This window comes from Malaclemys terrapin, chromosome 2, assembly GCF_027887155.1.
Source record: "Malaclemys terrapin pileata isolate rMalTer1 chromosome 2, rMalTer1.hap1, whole genome shotgun sequence".
Lineage (NCBI taxonomy): Eukaryota > Metazoa > Chordata > Testudines > Emydidae > Malaclemys > Malaclemys terrapin.
Genome location: NC_071506.1, coordinates 212,833,483 through 212,848,347, shown reverse-complemented (window position 1 = coordinate 212,848,347; position 14,865 = coordinate 212,833,483). Strand labels below are relative to the sequence as shown.

The following is a 14,865-nucleotide window of genomic DNA, read 5'->3' as shown; positions in this document are numbered from 1 at the left end:
CTCACGGAATTACAAGTTCAAATTCCAGCCCTTCTGCTTTCTGAGCTACAGAAGTTAAGTGGGTACCAGGTATTCTATGTTTCTTTCAGATAAGACCTAAAAATTATCTGCTATGTTTGAACATAAAAGATCCTATAGCACTTTCTGTAAGAGCAGGGGCCTCCTCAGGTGGCCTTGGCCAATCTATGTTTTTTCTCCACTGTTGTGTTGAATGTTTTTTGATAAATATTTGCCACTGCTTGCCCCAGAGATGGCTGCATTTCATTGGTGTTGTATTTATAGGCCCCAGTATTGCATCTGGATCTGTACGGGATGGCCCTTGCATCATATGTTGTAATGAATCTGGGAATTCTTTAGATGAAAGACATTATATGAATGTAAATTAAGAACATCAGAACTGCTAAATTGGGTCAGACCAATGGTCAATTCAGCCCAGTATCCTGACTCCGACAGTGGCCAGTGTCAGAGCTGTAGGTGGAGTGTACAGAACTGGGCAGTTGGAGTGATGCACCCTTGTCTTCCCCTCCCAGCTTCAGGCAGTCAGAGGTTTGCATCCCTGGGGTTGAAAGCATGGGGTTACATTCCTGACCATCTTGACTAATAGCCAGCGATGGACCTATCCTCCATGAACTTATCTAATGTTTTTTTGAATCCAGTTATTTGTGCACTTTCTGAAAAAGTACGTCCTCTTATTTGTATTAAACCTGCTACCAACTAATTTAATTGGGTGACCCGTTTTTTGTATTCTGGGAAAAGGTAAATAACATTTCTGTATTCACGTTGTCCACGCCATTCATGATTTTACAGACCTCTATCACATCCCCCTTAGTCGGCTCTTAGCTTAGTATCTAACTATATTAATACTTTGAAAAGAGGGCAAAACGCCTCTTTTTACATAATAACCAAGGAGCCTTGATCTTGGGGCAGCTTCTCTCCATCAGGACAACTTTTCACCCTGGTTGAAAAAGGGAGCCCCCCATCCAGCCCTCCTTGGACAACAGATGGCCTGAGACCTTGATTGCTTGCCTGGTGTTTGGGGGTGGGAAATCTGGGGAAGGAGCTCTTGACCCCCCCAGCTCCAAGAATGAACATGCCCCCAGCTGTGGAAAAGGATGCACAAGAGACCATCCTGGATCCTGCCCGCCCCGCCCTCCATCGCCCGGCTTGCAAGCAGATCACACTCTAGGAAGCCAGTGCAGACACTAGCCCGGGGGGGGCGTCAGCTTTGCACCCGCACCGGGGCACGGACTACAGCTCCCAGCAAGCCGCGGGAGCGGTAGCATGTGAGCGCCTAAGGGCGGGCGGCGTGCACCGGGCTTTCTCTCCGGTGCACGGCTGGGAGGCGCTCGCCGCTCGCCGCTCCTTCCCCTGCCGAGACCCGGTGCCGAGCGGCGCGGCGCGGCTCGCGGCTGGTGGTGCAGCGCCCGCTATGGCTCTGGTCTCGGCGCCGCTGAGAGTCTGCATCGTGGGCTCGGGGAACTGGTGAGTGCGGCTGCCCGCAGAGCAGCGCGGGAGGAGCCGCCGCCCCTCGCCTCTTCCCCGGCGGTGCCTCTTGTGGGGGCAGAGAAACACGGGCCAACGCGTGGAGAGGGCGTAGGCCGGAGCCGCTCTGCGCTCTCTGCCAGGGGTCGGGGAGGATGGATTTTAAGGCTGGGTGTACAGCCTTCCACCTGTGGGGATGGAGGGTTTCCCCGCCTCAGGAAACTCTGTGGCAAGGCCACCGGGCCTGATTCTCCCCTGGCTTGCACGCAGTGAAGCGTTGGTACCGGACTAGAGTGGCTTTGGAGTGGTACCGTTCTGAAAGCAAAATCTGGCCAAAGTTGTTCTGCTCATCTCTAGTTTCAGTTAAACCTACTTCGTGTATTGCTTCTGGGGAATCTCTCCAAATCAGGTTGTCAATTTGTGGAAAATCCGGGATGCGATGTTTGTTTTTGTAGAGTCAGTTTGTTTTAGGATATGTGTGTTTAGGTTTATTAGGATGTATTTTACTTCTGTTAACTTTAAAGAGGAAGAATGTGGCAGTGTTGTCCCAACCATACAGGAAGAGCAAACTTTGGCTACACTGGGCCTGATCTCCCCCCCCACTCCATTGCTCTAGTTCTGCATCAGATGTTCCACTGAAAGTCAGTGGTGTAACAAATTAGAGAATCAGGCACACTGCTATGTCCCCCGTGTAAGTTAAACTTTTCTATACAGAAGTTACAATGGGATATTTTTAACCTGGCATCTGTTGTGTGCCCACTTCTGTCAGCTCTGATATCAGCTGGCAAAGACGTTAAAGATTCTGCACATTTTCAGCTGATTATGTTGCCTGAACTTGGATGAACTCAGCCCCCAAAGTGATGAAATATAAATTTATTTTATATGGTGTCTTTCATACAAATTGTTTGCCAATGCATCTATCTTTCAGATGAATTACAGGACACTGGGCAATATACTGTATCAGTAATCTCTTAATATCAAGAAGGGGAGTTGAAGTCAGATGGACTTCAATTTCCTACATGTTGTGGAGCATAAAAGGCTTAATAAAATGTGGCTTGATTGCCAAATCTGCCACTTGCTTTTCACTTTGGACAAATGACTAATGTCCCAATTTTGTTTCCATTAAAGTTAATGGGAGTTTTGCCATTAATTTCAATAGGAGCCGTACCATGCCCTTGACCTTTCTGTGCCTCAGTTTTCCACTTTGTCTTTTTCCCATTTTACTTCCCATCTGTGTAAAGAACGCAGAACCTCAGTTGAAAAGTGTGAAGTACAGAGTATTATTATTTATTAATTATATAAATGTATCTTCACAGTTTGTCACTTTAATTAATTTTAAAAACAGGATGCTGCCAGGGATGACTTATGAATAACATCAGTTAGATATAATTTAAAAAAAATGTTTAACTTTAGAGAACTCCAGTGTTTTTCCATGAATTGTAACATTCAGCTAGATAGAAAGGGACAGGACACTACAATTTGTGAAACAAAACCAGAACATTAGAGTCCCTGGTCAAAGTAACTTTAACAATCCCACTGTTAAAATGCTGCTGCTGTTCACTTTATGTAACTGCCTTTTAATATGGCTATTGTTTTGCAAAGTTCTGGAAGTTGCACAGTGCAAGGTCACGTGGAGTTTTGTTTTTGTTTTTTGAGGGAGTGATGGTTAACCAACTGAGATCATACCCTGATGCTTGCCTTGTACTAACTTGTAAAATGAACTTTGTTCTATAAAATGCTGCATAACTTTTGCTTTTGCTTATTTATTTCCTTTCAACTTGTCAGTCTCATACATGAAGCAAATAGGAATCTTTGCTAATTAAATTAACTGCAGTTACATATGGTCTATACTGAAACTAGCATGCATCGAAGTGTGAGAAGCTTCATTGAAATTATATACCAGCTACAACTGTGTGGGTGTAGCTTTAATTATTTTTTTTGTTGTGATTACTAATTAGATCAGCTCAGTATTCAAGAATTGCCCGTGTGTGTGCTGACAGATATTTGGAGGGCAAAATAATCATATCTGCTAAATTGTGAGAAGAGATTGTGCTTTCAGTGGTAGGAACTGTCATTATCTTTTGGGCCAAACAACAGTTTGCCACACATCTCTTAAAGGGAAAGTGAATTGTCTATGAAGGGGTGGAAGAAAGAAAAACGAATGAAAAAGATTTTAATCTAGGAAATATTTTGATAAGCAACTATTTTCTAGCTCCTTATTAAATCACAAGTATTTCTATAATCCAGACTATTCTTCCGTGCCCCCCTCCCAAGAATCAAGAAGTGAGAGATCTTGACTAAGGCCCTGATTCAGGAAAGCATCTCAGTTCAGTGCAGCACTTAATCACATGCTTAAAATTAAGTATATGCTTAAGTGCTGCCATGAATTGGGGCCTATTACTCTGATTCTGCAAATGCTTATGAGCAATGAACAATGGAAATACATGTGTAAATGTTTGCTGGATCAGGGTCTGTCATAAACAGATAGTTAAGGGTTAATGCCTCTTTTACCTGTAAAGGGTTAAAAAGTTCACCTAGCCTAGCTGACACCTGACCAGAGGAACCAATGGGGAGATAAGATGTTTCAAAAGGAAGGAGGGAAGTTCCCTTTGTTTAGAGTCAGTTTCAGTTTAGGGGTTCACATGCAGGTCCCCATCTGCATGTGAACCCCCTGGGCCGTAGCAACAAAGAACGTGGCCCCCTCCGAACAGTGGCCCCCTCTGAGCATATGTCCAGGCGGGGCCCCTTACAATGCAGAAACTGGAATGCGGTATTTATTTTGCCACTTTTAGGGGCCCCCTTCCTTGCGGGGCCCCCTCTGGTCGGGTTCAGGTTCAGAACCCCTAAACTGAAACTAACTCTAAACAAAGGGAACTTCCCTCCTTCCTTTTGAAACATCTTATCCCCTCATTGGTTCCTCTGGTCAGGTGTCAGCTAGGCTAGGTGAACTTTTTAACCCTTTACAGGTAAAAGAGGCATTAACCCTTAACTATCTGTTTATGACAGGGTCTTAGTCAGGAGCTTTCACATCTTGGATCTTGTTTTGTTTTTATATTTTTTAAAAAAATATCTAGATTAAAGGAATACCAGTGCTACAAGAAGCAGTTTGTTTATGCATGTGAGTACTCTGTTGAACTCAAGACTATTTGCAGGAATGGAGCTTAATTCATTTCATTGTGAAAATTTGACATCCATCATGACACACAATACAACATTCAAGAATTTTAGTAACTTTGCATAGGAGAAAGAAGTGCCCCCAAAAAATCTCATACTGTGGCACCTCTCGTGGATTTCTGCCATGTGTCAAATTACCTGTAACTTAGGGCTCTTTAGATGGACTTCATAATGATTAACAAACTGAACCATCTGTATCCTACCTCACCTACTTCTTTCTGACAGTTTCCACACTTCTCTTCTACTACACTATCACTCAAAAGAAGTCAGCACTGTGTTGCCTGGTGAGTTACCTTGATAGTTCCCAATTGCCCTCTTTGGGTATGTCGACACAGCACTGCAATTAAAAACCCACAGCTGGCCTGTGCCAGCTGACTTGGTTTAATGGGGCTCGGACTCAGGAGCTGTTTAACTGCAGTATAGCTGTTCTGGCTCAAGCTGCAGCCTGAACTCTGGGACCCTCTCACCGCAAAGAATCCCGGAGCCCTGCATTAAACAGGTTTTTATTCCTGGCCAGAACTTTGCACTTGCACCAAGGAGGAATATTGCCCTTTGAAATTGAGTTACCTTATTTAATGATCTGAGTGCTGTTAGCTTTCACTTGGAAGGTGTTCCTGTTGTGATTGAGAAGAATGTACTGGGTTTTCCTGTGCAACTGAGCTACTGTAGGCACAAAATATTACAGCTTGACCCATGATGCTGGAAGTATTTTACTAGAAACCAATCAGTAAGCATACCAATTCTTTTGCTTGGTAATGTCATGAATGCACTCTAAGTCAACCCAAGGTGAGGAATGGACTTCTGATTCCATGTTATCAGTTGTAGGAAATCTGAGTGTGCTGATTTGTGTGTTGGTTAAAATTGGGGTGGGGAGTTGCTATCTCACTCTATTTATGGCATTTAGATTCCTGATGTCATTCTTGTGACTTTGCCCAATTTACTTCTAGTTTAGTTCTTGTAACATTACAATGAAATAGGAAGCAGTGAAGTCACATTTTAGGTATTCCTGAACACAGGAAATCAATGACCAGCTTATTCTTATAACAGTCAAAGAAGGAAAAGAGACAGTCCAGACCATCTAACTATTAAACAATAATGGAACTTGTGGTGTGAGCAGTGCACACTGTACATATGCAAAGTAGGGCTGTCAATTAATCACAGTTAACTTACGCGATTAACTAAAAATAATTAATCACAGTTAAAAAATTAATTGCAGTTAATCACACTTTTAATCATACTGTTAAACAATAGAATACCAATAGAAATTTATTAAATATATTTGGATGTTTTTCTACATTTTCAAATATATTGATTTCAATTACAACACAGAATACAAAGTGTACAGTGCTCACTTTATATTACTTCTTGTTCAGCCAGTTGCTCAGACAAACAAGTTTGTTTACATTTACGGGAGATAATGCTGCCCACTTATTATTTACAATGTCACTTGAAAGTAAGAACAGGTGTTTGCATGTCACTTTTGTAGCCAGCATTGCCAGGTATTTACGTGCCAGATATGCTAAACGTTTGTATACCCCTTCATGCTTTGGCCACCATTCCAGAGGACATGCTTCCATGCTGATGATGCTCATTGAAAAAAATTGCTAACTAAATTTGTGACTGAACTCCTTGGGGGGAGAATTGCATGTCTCCTGCTCTGTTTTATCTGCATTCTGCCATATATTTCATGTTATAGTCATCTTGGATGATGACCCAGCACATGTTGTTCAATTTAAGAACACTTTCACTGTAGATTTGACAAAACACAAAGAAGGTATCAATGTGAGATTTCTAAAGATAGCTACGGCACTTGACCCAAGGTTTAAGAATCTGAAGTGCCTTCCAAAATCTGAGAGGGATGAGGTGTGGAGCATGCTTACAGAAGAGTTAAAAGAGCAACACTCTGATGCGGAAACTTCAGAATCCGAACCATCAAAAAAGAAAATCAACCTTCTGCTGGTGGCATCTGACAGATAATGAAAATGAATGTGCGTTGGTCCGCACTGCTTTGGATTGTTATTGAGCAGAACCCGTCATCGGCATGGACGCATGTCCTCTGGAATGGTGGTTGAAGCATGAAGAGACATATGAATGGTTAGTGCATCTGGCACGTAAATATCTTGTGATATCTGCTACAACAGTGCCATGTGAACGCCTGTTCTTACTTTCAGGTGACATTGTGAACAAGAAGCAGGCAGCATTATCTCCTGCAAATGTAAACAAATTTATTTGAGCAATTGCCTGAACAAGAAGTAGGATTGAGTGGACGTGTATGCCCTAAACTTTTACATTGTTTTATTTTTGAGTGCAGTTATTTTTTTGTACGTAATTCTACATTTGTAAGTTAAACTTTCATGATAAAGATATTGCACTACAGTACTTGTATTAGGTGAATTAAAAATACTATTTCTTTTGTTTTACAGTGCAAATATTTGTAATCAAAAATAATATAATGTCAGTGTATGGTACAGTACAATAAAAACAAAACAAAAACCATGTGCACATTTAGGCTGAGTTAGAATTAACACTGTATTTCTCTATCAACAATGTTTGCAAAATACTTAGTGGAGATTAAGACCAAAGAGAGAAACTTAACAGTCTTTATTTAAATATAGTACTAAAAAAACTTTGTTTTTATAGCCCCTTCCATCCGAGAATTTCAAAACACTTTACACACAACACACCTTGTGATATATTAAATATTATTATTTCCATTGCAGAGACCGGAAAACTGAAACAGATTGGTAAGGTAAATTGCCTATAGTAACACAAGATAGTTGGTGACAGAACTAGGCAAAGAACCCTGAACTCTCATCTACCACTCCTATGTTCTGGCCATTACATCAAAGTCCCTCTCTGTTTTAATTCCCAAGTCTTAAAAGCTAATTTTCATTTCCTTTTCTAACTCCATAAGCAACGTAAATTAGTTCAGGACAATAGCTTGACTTATGCTTTCCAGGATGTAGCAGGCAGGCATTGCAGCATTTATAATCAAGATGTTAGTTTTGGTAACATTGTCACCTTCTTGGCTCAGGAAATTTTGTGGAACATGAAATACTGCTGTAAAAAGAAATACTCTATTAAAAAACATTTTCTTGCAGTCTTTTAAAGAAATAACACTTTTATGATTTAATTCAACAAGAATTGTTATATGTAGTGAAAGCCTTTACATGGCATGTTATAAATATTTCTTATGCTTACTAAGTGATCACAAGGATTGTAATAGCCAAATCCCTACTGCTGCATTAAAAGCTCTTATAGAATGAATCTAATTCACTACAAATACTCTGTAATAAGCTTTAGCTGTTAGGGAATCATGCTAGGGGCTTATATGTGGCTAAATTTATAAAGTTAAAACAGTATTTGCCTCTTAATATGCAGTCTTTTAAAGCACACACCTTTTTTCCTGCTCCCACACCCATGAAGTTACTTCTGATGGCCTCCCCTTAGGCTGCGGGGCAGGTGAAGGCAAATGGGAGAATGCAGGAAATTAATAATGATAGTAATAAGTAACATAAAAACCCCACACATGCACACACAAATCATGAACCCAAGGCCATTGGGAGTGGGAGAATCTACTCTTCTCCCTCATATATAGTTCCTGTACCTGACTGCTATTGCTTGTAACTTTTCCTGCATAATGAAATTCTTGGGCAGTTTCACTGTTGTCCAGAGATCTGAGTAAATATGACTCCAGAATCTTGTTAATTTTATTCTGCTGCTGTTTGGGAGGAAAAAAGATTTGAGCAGCAATGAAAGTGTTTGTCTGCAAACTCAGGAAGATGGCACTGCATCAGATCACATTTGGAAGACTGTCACGCTGTAGTTGATGTTCTGCAGAAATTGATGGGTTAGTGCCCCCCTGCCAGAGGAAATCTTCTCACCACTGGCAAGAGGATTTTACAAAACTTGCTGACCCATCATTTCTTTTTTAAATTTAATTTTTCAGTTATTTAGAAGTTGTATGTAGCTTCTTACCACTGCATTGAAAAATATAATCCTTTTGAATCTGTGCATATGAAGTTACTGAACTCCCCCTGGATGTCTGATGAGCAGAAGAAGCAATTCGAGGGGTATGAGTAAATGTTTCAGTCTACTGAGCTCTTTTCTGACTGTATTTGTTTAAACAAAAGCAAAATATATGAATGATTGGTTGATTTTCTCCCCCCCCCCATTTTATTAGTTCAAAATTTTTAAATAGTAATTGGACCAATTGCCTGGTTATTTTGGGGGTGGGTAGGATGGCGGGGGGGTGTGTATGTGTTAAGTGACCTTTTTTTCCAGAACAAAGTTAGTATAATTTTAGAATATCTTTTTTCTGTTTTCTTTCCTAGGGGCTCTGCTGTTGCCAAAATAATAGGCAATAATGTAAAAAATATGCAAAAGTTTGCTTCCACAGTGAAAATGTGGGTCTTTGAGGAAAATATTAATGGGAGAAAACTGACAGATATCATAAATAATGAACATGAAAATGTAAAATATCTCCCTGGTTACAAGCTGCCTGAAAATGTGGTAAGACTTGGAAGCTAAACTTGGCGTGTGTGTGTGTGTATATATATATATATATATATATAATTGTTTATAGTCAGAAGTGAGATAGGAGTGTTTCATTCACTTTTTTGCTTTTTGTCAAACTCTAACTATTTTGTTAATGATATGGGCACAATCAAGGGTTCCGAACAGCTGAGCTCTCTAAGGTAGTTGATAGCTAACATAATCTTGTAATAGATTTTCCCCTTCAATGACTTTATGGCACCATATGCTGTATTGTGTATATATGCAAACACGTGAAAATAATAGAAAGATTAATGCCTTTGCCCATAACTACCATAAAGATTTGCCCTCAATTTTGGAAAGGAACTGACTGACAAGTTTGGAAGAAAGGTGGAATTTCAGACCCTCTGGAATTTCACTACTGAAAGCTGCATTGAATTATGTAAAGGCTGTTCACTTTCGTAGTCATTTATGCCAGTGTAAAGTGCTGCCAAACCTGAATGGTGACATTTTTCACGCAGTTCGCACTGGTGTAAATGACAACATATTGTGGTGGGCAATCATGAATCTGGCCCAGAAAGAGCTAGAAGTAGGAGGAGAGAGCAGCAACTGACAATTTAATAGGAAAACCTATGGGTTAAAAACTGCCTGTAGCTAGATTATGGTTCTATTGGTGCCATTGAAACCTAAATGCTGCACCAGTCTCCTAATGTGAAGTAAATCATAGACTAATAGAACTGGAAGAGACCTTGAGAGGTCTATTCCAGTCCCCTGCACTCATGGCAGGACTAAGTATTATCTAGACCATCCCTGACAGATGTTTGTCTAACCTGCTCTTAAAAATCTCCAGTGATGGAGATTCCACAGTCTCCCTAGGCAATTTATTATTTCCCTTTTGTCATAGACCAGGGAAACTTTGGTGTTACCCAGGTTGTTCTTGTTCATTACCTCCATTAATAGTGATTGCAGAGGTCACTGTACAGCCCCAGAACTCATTTTTGGTGCCTCTGTTATTTCAAGTGTGGTTAAAAATGAGGACTGCTTTAAAGTCCTCATCACTTGTTGGAAAAGGGTGAAGTCTGGCAGGTGGCTTGGAAGCTGGTCACCTTAAAAAGAAAAACAAAACCTTTTAAGAATCAAAAATAGAACATCAGGAAACAGATGTAAGAGAGACTGAAGGTTTTTTTTTTTTTTTTTTTTTTTTTTAAACAGGACATATCTATATTACAAGCACTACAGTGGCACAGGTGTGGTGCTGCAGCTGTGGTGCTGTGGCATTGTAATGTTGGCACTTGCTACAGTGAGAGGGAAAGGTTTTTTCCATCGCTATAGTAAATACACCTCCTCGAGAGGTGGTAGCTAGGTCTACAATGTGCTTAGGTTGACTTAACTACGTCTCTGAGGAGTGTGAATTTTTCACAGCCCCGAGCAATGTAGCTAGGTCGACCTAAGTTTTAGGTGTAGACCAGGCCTAATTTTTCTGAGTGCAGTAGTGTATTAGAAATGTAAACTGTTTTGCCAAACCAGCAGCTAAGCAAGAGACATTCAAAAACGGCCTCTAATTTTGCATTTCAATCAATTAGGTTGTGAATATTAGTTAGATGTCTGAACTCTGATTTCTAGGTGTGAACATCATTTGCTCCTGCAAATTTGGTAGTTATCTGTCTAAATTCTGTCATTTGCAGGTACAATTGATTGTGTGCACAATATTAGAAGGCAGGGAAAGGCCCCTTTCAAAATTTGGCCCAATATGTTTTGGGTTGGGTTGGCTTGAAAGCATTTGATGCTCTCACATGTGTAGGAATGTAATGTGCATGTTTTTTTTTTTCTCTTATTGATATAACATGATAGAAATTATCATTCTCAGAAAGCTCGTCTAGATTATTTTTAGAGAACTTTTGAATAGAATTAATTTTTTAAAAATTCTTTTGTTTCACAACACCCTTTGTCTCCCATAATTGTACAGATTGCCATTCCAAATCTTAACGAAGCTGTGCAAGATGCAGACTTGTTGGTCTTTGTCATTCCTCACCAGTTTATTCATAAGATCTGTGATGAGATCACAGGACGGGTACCAAAGAAAGCTGTTGGGATAACTCTCATCAAGGTATAATAAATGCTATATGTTAACATTGTCAATATATAATGGAATCTTCTGAAACCATTCAACTAAGAGTTTGAGATGAAAAATCTTTCCATGTTCCAGCCAAATTGTTATTTTTTTCTTCATTGTTCAGTAAGACTTCTTTGGAGGTACAATCAGAATTTGAGTCCTAGTCACTAGTGAATTGTTATGCAGTGTTTTTTATTTTATTCTGTCATTTTCAGTAACAGGGAGGTGAGACTGCTTGCAAGACTAACTTAAAAAAATGTTTTGCACCACCAGGCTTTTCTGCCTTTTACTTTCTCATTCTGGACACATCACTAGATGGAGAGCAGAGCACAACTATAATAGTCTGGTTGTTAATTCACATCCCAAACACTGAGCTGATCATTTTAAAAATTGACGAGAGACTCTCATGTGACTGAGTGGACAGTGCTCTCGTTCACATCAAAGATTTTGCTGCAACAAGAGAAACTGTTCAGAGCCATCCAAAAAGATAAACCAGTCCCAGTATGGGAACTTGTTGGGAACAGCATTTTAAAGGGGCTTTCATAGAGCTGGAGGCAAGGGAGTTTCTGTTTTAAATGACGTTTTGTTTCTGAATATTAAGCTATGGTAGATCTGGTTATTCCCACAAGCTTCTAGAAGACATTACTTTGTTCTTGCCCTTCATTTGGTTGAGGGTGGGGGTGCTTTATTTTCTCGGCACAAGTTCCCCTGTCTGTTCTCATTCCTGGCACAGGTTCACCCTCCAGATCTTTCATTTTTATTTTTTAAATAAATTTGTCTCTCTTTAGTTTAGCTGAAACCATTGAATCTTGTTTTTGTCAGTCCTGCCCTATCGAAGGGATTTAGTCTTGAAAGCTTGAATTTTATTAAAAGGTAACACTGCTCTAGTTCAGGTGTTGTACTTTACAGATCAATTTTTGGTTATACATTCATTGAATTGAAGGATGAAAGAAACAGGGCACATGATTCTGGCATAGTGTTGAAAGCAATAAATATATAGCGACGAAAACTTCCATGTCAGCCATCTGGCTATCTGAGATGAAAATAAAATCCCAGACTGAACATTTTGAAGGCACCAAGTAGCCTACACCAACAGAATTGAGGACATGTTCCTTCACTCTTTTTCTTAAACTCTTGAGAGAAATGTAATTGATTCTTCCTTAACTTATTCTGGCCTATATGTTTACCATGATGTCATTTATGTCAGTGTGAAACCAGAATAACTCTAAATGTCAGTCTGGTTACTGTGGCTTTTACCCAGATCAGATTTGGATCAGAAACTGGGTCTTTATTTCTTTAAAAATACAGTTTAAATTCTTGATGGTTATTGACTATATTTATGTAAAGAATAAATATTTAATGCACTGGTAAAATTATGCAAAGGAAAAAGTATTTATTTATGCAAGGGAAAACACTTTCTATTTTCTTCCATAAACATTAGTATATTCTTAGTTTGAATATTTAATATAATGTTGGATGACCTCTCTTACACAAGCCAGAACTGGTTACCAGACAACTTCCCATTGTTAAGCTGCTTCTGTGGTCCAGTAGGTGCTCTCTTTAAAGAAATGGTGCAAACTTTTTTTTTTTTTTTTTAATTCAGTTGCAACTGTGTGCAAACTACCTATTTCCACTTTCTGTCAAAGGGACAAAAATCTGTACAAAGGGGCAGAGATCTGATCTCACTAACAAAAGAGCATGTGAGAATGGAATCATCTCACCATTCATAAGTAATGGAGGATTTTTTTATTTCTAAGCACATGCACGTGCGTGCATGCATACACACACTTGCTCTATTTATATCACTATGCAAGTACATTTAGCGTGGCCATGGGTAACAAATGCTGTAGTTAGTGTAGTTCTGCTCTGAAAGAGGGCTATGTAAAATGGCATTGGTGGGCTCCTCTCTCTGTCTGATTTCTATATGCAGTATATTCTCTTTACAAATAAAAGGTGTATGTTTAACTGCCAGACCTGCAAATTCAACCTAATATGTGAAAATAAATCTGGGTCTTTGGTGAATGCTGGACGAGGCCCTGAATGATGCATCTGTAATCATGTTGCCTTAAATTGATTATGACAGGGTAAATGACTGGAACTCAGTAAATGTTTGTGTTGAATAATAAGAGGAAATGGAATCCAACTTGCTTTTTTAGCATTGCAGTACAAGAAGAGCATAGGAGTGAAAAGCAATTTGAAAGCTTCTCTGGCCAGCCTTTGGGTGGTTCTAATTTACACCTAGTTGCTTCTGGTGACTATTGCAGCATCTAGATCTATTGCCCTGGCCTATGTTGGGAGCCATTACATTGGCTCTACACCACATGGGGAATACCCCTACACTGTGAAAGTTATCAGGTCAGATCCACCTGGGTTCCTGCTTCTTTTAAGATCAACTTCAGCCCTCGTAGAAGTAGGTGCAGCTCCCTTTGACTTCAGCAGAAGTCCACGGCAGGTCTGGATTTAGTATCCAGTCACATGTGATCTCTCTCAATGCAGGTTATTCATTCAAGTTCGCAAATTCATATCTAGGTAGTTGTTCCAAATGCCTTTTAAAGAGACTGAATGGCAGCTGTTGGTTAATTGCCTGTTCGGGGACCTAATAAATAGACTGTCAAGACATCTTTGGAGCTGTTAAAAAACAACACATACGTGAGCATTCTTTCATATTCTCATCACTGTACAATATGGTCCACAAAGATGTTAAGTGAGAGCATGAGAGTGAAAAAAAGTAATGCAACAGTATAGTAATTGACTTACGTTTTAATTGGCTGGTTTCATACGTGTGTGTCTCACAATGTCTCTTAGTTGTGCAGTGTTTTTAAAAATAAACCATTTTTTGAGCCTTAGGAATGCAAAACTCTGCCAGCCAGGAATGTCTTCTATGGCTTATATAAAGTTTAATGGATTTCAGCAATGCCTTTTTATACTTAAAAAAAGGCCATGGTGTAGTTCAAAGTGATGGTCTTCTGTGTGCTAAGTATGAGAAACTGTTTAAAAATAAGGCTTTACAAAGAAAATGTTTCTATAACCTCCTAAATATTTATACTTTTGGGAAGGAGGTGGACAGTTTTGAGCCTTGTGCTTCTATAGAGGGGAAAAGCACAGTTAATTCACCACATTTTGGTTCCATGGGAGAAATAGCTTTGGACGAAGGAGGTACTGCATGCAGTTCCTTGAAAAAGGCATAAGCAGTCAGGAGTTCTGGATTCTATTCTCCACTGTGGCACTGATCTACTCAAGGCACTTCAGTCTCTCTCTGCCCCAATTTCTCTATCTCTGGAGAACAGGGATAATGATATTTCAGTAAAGCACTTTGAAATGGATAGATGAAAAATGCTACCTAAGAGTAAAAGTATTATTAGTCAGCTTCTTCCATATCTACAAATGGGCTTTTCACTTTGTAGTAGTGTTCAAGATGACTAGAACTCTGATTGACTAGTAAGCCGTTGCTGTCATTAAACATGAAGCAATTTCTCTATGATATTTCAGTTTGAGTGTTTTCCTCACAAAATATTACATACAAATATTAAAATCCAATCCTATGAGTTTCTGGGCCTTGTTGTTTTCTACTGAGGTCAGTGGGCCAGCTCCTGAACAGGTGG

The 14,865-nt window shown here is 39.7% G+C and overlaps 1 protein-coding gene across 1 annotated transcript in view; it reads left to right on the top strand.

Moving 5' to 3' along the window:
- Positions 1-1,314: 1,314 nt before the first annotated feature.
- Positions 1,315-14,865, top strand: part of GPD1L (glycerol-3-phosphate dehydrogenase 1 like) — a 37,185-nt gene continuing 23,634 nt past the window's right edge. The window contains exons 1-3 of the mRNA XM_054019844.1: positions 1,315-1,482; positions 8,991-9,168; positions 11,117-11,257. Coding sequence (XP_053875819.1) covers positions 1,430-1,482; positions 8,991-9,168; positions 11,117-11,257 — 372 coding nt within the window. The 5' untranslated portion in view covers positions 1,315-1,429. The remainder of the gene's footprint in view (positions 1,483-8,990; positions 9,169-11,116; positions 11,258-14,865) is intronic.